Below are 4,362 nucleotides of genomic sequence, written 5' to 3'. Positions count from 1 at the left end.
ACTATTGTAATGGAATAATTACAGCCTTTTTAAATCTAAGATAATGTTTTCACCTACAAATCGAGCTTAAAAGTTAAAATCTGAATCGGTCTCGAGAAGTATTTCCATTAAAATTTAATGGAATAATTACAACTTTTTTAAAATCTTTTATAAAATAGTCGTCTAAGACTTTTCAAAATTACAAAATGATTAATAAATCTAAAAAAAACGTGATCTGCATACCATTTTTTAACGGTATATCACTAAACAAGTAAACACGCTTAAATGTATTAATGTCCCGCTAAAAAAATGATATACGAGTAGTACGGATCATCACCCACATGTAAAAGATAATTGATATTAGTGTTACATCTTTTAATAATTTTACCACAACTGCACATCATTACTGTGTAATTTGTACAGTCAGCTGTAAATATGTATGTTGTGATATATTTATTAAAAATCGTGATACGAATATCACCTCCATGTAAAAAGGTTCGGATGGAACACAACTGTTCATGGATGTGCATATGTCCCCAACTTCACCGGCCCGTTTTACATGCTGAAACTGAACTACGACCATGGCGTTGACTCTGATATAAAAGTAGCTTAGTTGTGACTGATCGATTTGACCCGGTTTGTAAAGTTAAAGTAGAGATGTAGCGAGTTTTCCGGTACAAGAAAAAAGCTGACGTGTTTTGACACGTGGAGGGAGTAGAACGCATGTGATTAAAATGGGACGGATTGGATTGGATTGGATGGTTTTTTATTATATCAACTGGTATACGTACGACTGACTGTATATATAGGAAATGTGTATATATATATTGGGAGATGGTGTATGTATATAGACAAATATATAGATATAAGATTTTGTTGGTTGTATTAAAAATTAAAGAGAGGTGGCAGTGAGTGACAGAGAAGAGCAGTTCTGTTGGCGGCGTTTGCAGAGGGGCGTGATTTTAATGTATCCTATTAACCAAACATTTTACCATCCCATCTTTTCTTCTCACTTTTATAATACCATAACTTACGAAATAATAATGTGTATCATTTTGGTATCTTAAAAATCGTTGTAATTGTAAGTACTGTAATATATATGTCGTACGTTAACAACTAAATTTATAATCATTGTACTAATAAATATACTAGTAATGAGTAGGTGAGTTATCTTTTCAAGAATAAAACATGATAGAAATGATCCGAGCTAGGGAAATTCGAATAAATATTACTCCGGATTGTTTTATATGCTTAACTTAAAAATACGATTATTATATATAAAGTTATGTAAGAAATTAATGATACTGAGACAATTACAAAACTAGATAGTGAACTCGGCCTTGTGTATATTATTGATATTAGTCTAGAATCAAACACAAAGACATCGATTATGTTTGTATGTCTACTTTTTCTTTGGCAATTTTATAGAGAAAAAAAATGTATATAAAAGATCTTATATGTACCGTTTAACTTTAAAATGGAATGTGATATAACTATGAATTTGTTAACCTTATTTTTCTTATATATGGAAGAACCTTATTTGCTTGTGGTTTTTTATGGTCGCTGAGTCAACACCATTAAGGTTGACTATTATTCTCTCTAATGACATAACCATATAACTTTTTGGGAAAAATAATGTATTTTTTTTTATTATTATTACGGGTCAAATAAATATGATACATCAGTCAATGTAACTAACTTTAACTTTTAAAACTTTTTCTTATCGATATAACTTATAAAGATTTTTTTTTATTTGTGCAAACGAAAACGAAAATTAATACGATTAAAAGTGCAAAAAATTCTTAAAACCCACTAAAAATAGAAATAAAGTACTTAAAAATGCTTTAAAAAATTGTAACGATCTAGTCATTATTGTTACATTACGTCATAACAAGGCCAGTGAAAAAATTTGTGTTCCAGATCGCATTCAATGCTGGTTTTGGCACTGATTCGCTCATAAGTGTTCGACGCTAATGATCGACTTCCTTTAGCACTTAAATTCGTTCAGTGAATCCTTAGTCCAAACGTTGAACCAACAACAAAGTCAACACGTGACAAAACCAAATCCATTGTAAGTCAGTTAAATCTAATATGTACGTAGTATTGTAGTTTCGCACATATATACACGAGAGTTGCATTTGGCAAATTTGTTACTTATGTTTAATTTGTTAGTTGCTTAATTTACGAAACGTGGTTTAAGATTTTTCCTTTTGTTTAAATCAGATCTTATCTAGCACAGGAAATAAACATAAACATAATATATATAAATATACGATCTAAAAAGTGATAATAGAGTCTATAGCTCACTCACAAAGCTCACAGTATAGTCACACACACAAGTAGGAAAGAAAGAAAAAAAAAACGATCTAGAAGTTAACCCCCACCCTAGATCTTTGAGTAGTTGACACTATCCGACCCCTACACTCTTCATTACCACACAAATTTACAACCTTTTAAAAAAAAAAATTTTTTTTGTTAAATTTTAGTTCTACTATGGATTTGTGTTTGATCATCTTTGAGCACAAGTTTGTAAGTACCCTGTGTTCTAAAGAATGTCAAGTTTTTTCTCATTAGAAACAACAGGATTTAGTAAAGTTGACAAACAAAACCAATATCAGCATCATCATCATCATCAAGATCAAGATCAAGAACATGATGATGATATAATAATTAGCCCATATAGTTTGTATCTATTCAAGAATAATAAAGAGATCTACAACAAAGGTTTTGAATTATGGCAACAATATTATCAACTTCACCAGCAACAACAACAACATTATGGTGGTTGTGATCACCGAAAAAAAAGTACTAGTACTAGTAGTGAAGGAGGTGGTGGTGGAATGATGAGGCAAGGTGGAGGATACGGCGGTGGAAGTAGTAGTGGTGGTGGTGGTGGTGGAGTGAATTGTCAAGATTGTGGTAACCAAGCTAAAAAAGATTGTCAACATATGAGGTGTAGAACTTGTTGTAAAAATAGAGGGTTTTTATGTCAAACTCACGTGAAAAGCACGTGGGTTCCGGCGTCTAAACGCCGAGAACGACAACAACAACTTATGTCTTTAGCTTCACAACAAAATTTAGGTACACAAAACCTTAGTTTGATGATGAGAGCCTCTGGTAGCAGTGGTGGTGGTGGTAGTGATCAAAACCCTAAAAGACCAAGAGAAGATCATATCTCTGGCACTGGTGGTGGTGTCGGCGGCAGTGGTGGTGGCAGCGGTGTCAACTTGCCGGTTGCACAACATCACAACACTTCTTCATCAGGTAAAGTATTGTATGTATACACTTTTATAATAATAGATATACATATATAATAAAATGTAGAAAGAAACAAAAGTTTTATAAAACCTATATATATGATTGTATATTGTAATTATTCCATTCAATTATTGGGTTGGGTTTGGAAAAAAATTCTCTTTTTATCTTTACCAATCTTTGATTTATGATTTGATGTTGTTCGTATTTATGTGTGTATATATATGTGTAGATTAGCTTCATATATCAAGACCATATAGTTTATTTAGGCGTTGAAATCTGGGCTATTGTCTCTATATCTATAAAGTATAAACCCTATAGTATAACTTTAGATATAATCTTGGAATATGAATACACACAATGATTGTATCACTATGGGTAAATAATAATACTAATTTCATACTTTTAATACCCATAACTTTGGCTTTAAAATCTGGGCTAGTGTCTCTATATCTATAAAATAAAGTCACATATAATTATATTCAAATAGAGTACTCTTGGTTAGTGAGTGTCTAACTAAGTGTAGTTGATACTATATATCTTACTATACTTTATTTGACCATAATTTCTTTGTTCATGTTCACATAAAAAATATATATCTTAAATTCTAAGGAATTGTTATATGACTATATGTCTCTTGGTTGGCTAGGGTTACAAGTGAGTCATTTTCCGGCGGAATTGAGTTCTCCGGCGGTGTTTCGGTGTGTTAGAGTGAGTGCAATGAATGAAGCTGAGGAACAGTTGGCTTATCAAACGGCTTTAAACATTGGTGGTCATGTTTTTAAGGGGATTCTATATGATCATGGACCGGTCGATAGTGGATATATGAACCACCCTGGTGAAGGTAGTTCATCTGGTGGTGGTGGTGGCGGCGGCAGTGTTGGTGGTGCACAACTACATAATCTTATAACTTCCGGTACAATGGGCGCTACGACCGCCGCGACTACTACAAGTATTAATCAAGGGGTTAATTTTATTGATCCTTCTTCAAGGTATCCAACTCCTTTTAGTGCTTTTATGGCGGGTACGCAATTTTTTCCACCACCAAGATGATCTTGTGAAAAAGGAACACAAAAAATGAAACTCTAGAAAATGCTAATTATTGGTGAGGTAACTTTTGTTAATTAT

The 4,362-nt window shown here is 32.5% G+C and overlaps 1 protein-coding gene across 1 annotated transcript; it reads left to right on the top strand.

Annotated features, from left to right (window-relative positions):
• Nucleotides 1–2,514: 2,514 nt before the first annotated feature.
• On the top strand, nucleotides 2,515–4,362 carry LOC122580283 (protein EXPRESSION OF TERPENOIDS 1-like). The gene is made up of 2 exons (XM_043752560.1): nucleotides 2,515–3,243; nucleotides 3,884–4,362. Exons 1-2 carry the CDS (start codon nucleotides 2,532–2,534, stop codon nucleotides 4,285–4,287), a joined length of 1,116 nt encoding a protein of 371 aa, XP_043608495.1. The 5' UTR covers nucleotides 2,515–2,531; the 3' UTR covers nucleotides 4,288–4,362.

The sequence above is a fragment of the Erigeron canadensis genome, chromosome 8, assembly GCF_010389155.1.
Source record: "Erigeron canadensis isolate Cc75 chromosome 8, C_canadensis_v1, whole genome shotgun sequence".
NCBI lineage: Eukaryota > Viridiplantae > Streptophyta > Magnoliopsida > Asterales > Asteraceae > Erigeron > Erigeron canadensis.
Note: the sequence above shows the minus strand (reverse complement) of the source record. Positions and strands in the feature narration are given on the sequence as shown.

Coding starts and splice junctions, on each gene's coding strand:
- LOC122580283 (XM_043752560.1), top strand. CDS start 2,532: ATGTCAAGTTTTTTCTCATTAGAAACAACAGGATTTAGTAAAGTTGAC. Junction 3,244..3,883: donor TCACAACACTTCTTCATCAG/GTAAAGTATTGT, acceptor TTGGTTGGCTAG/GGTTACAAGTGAGTCATTTT.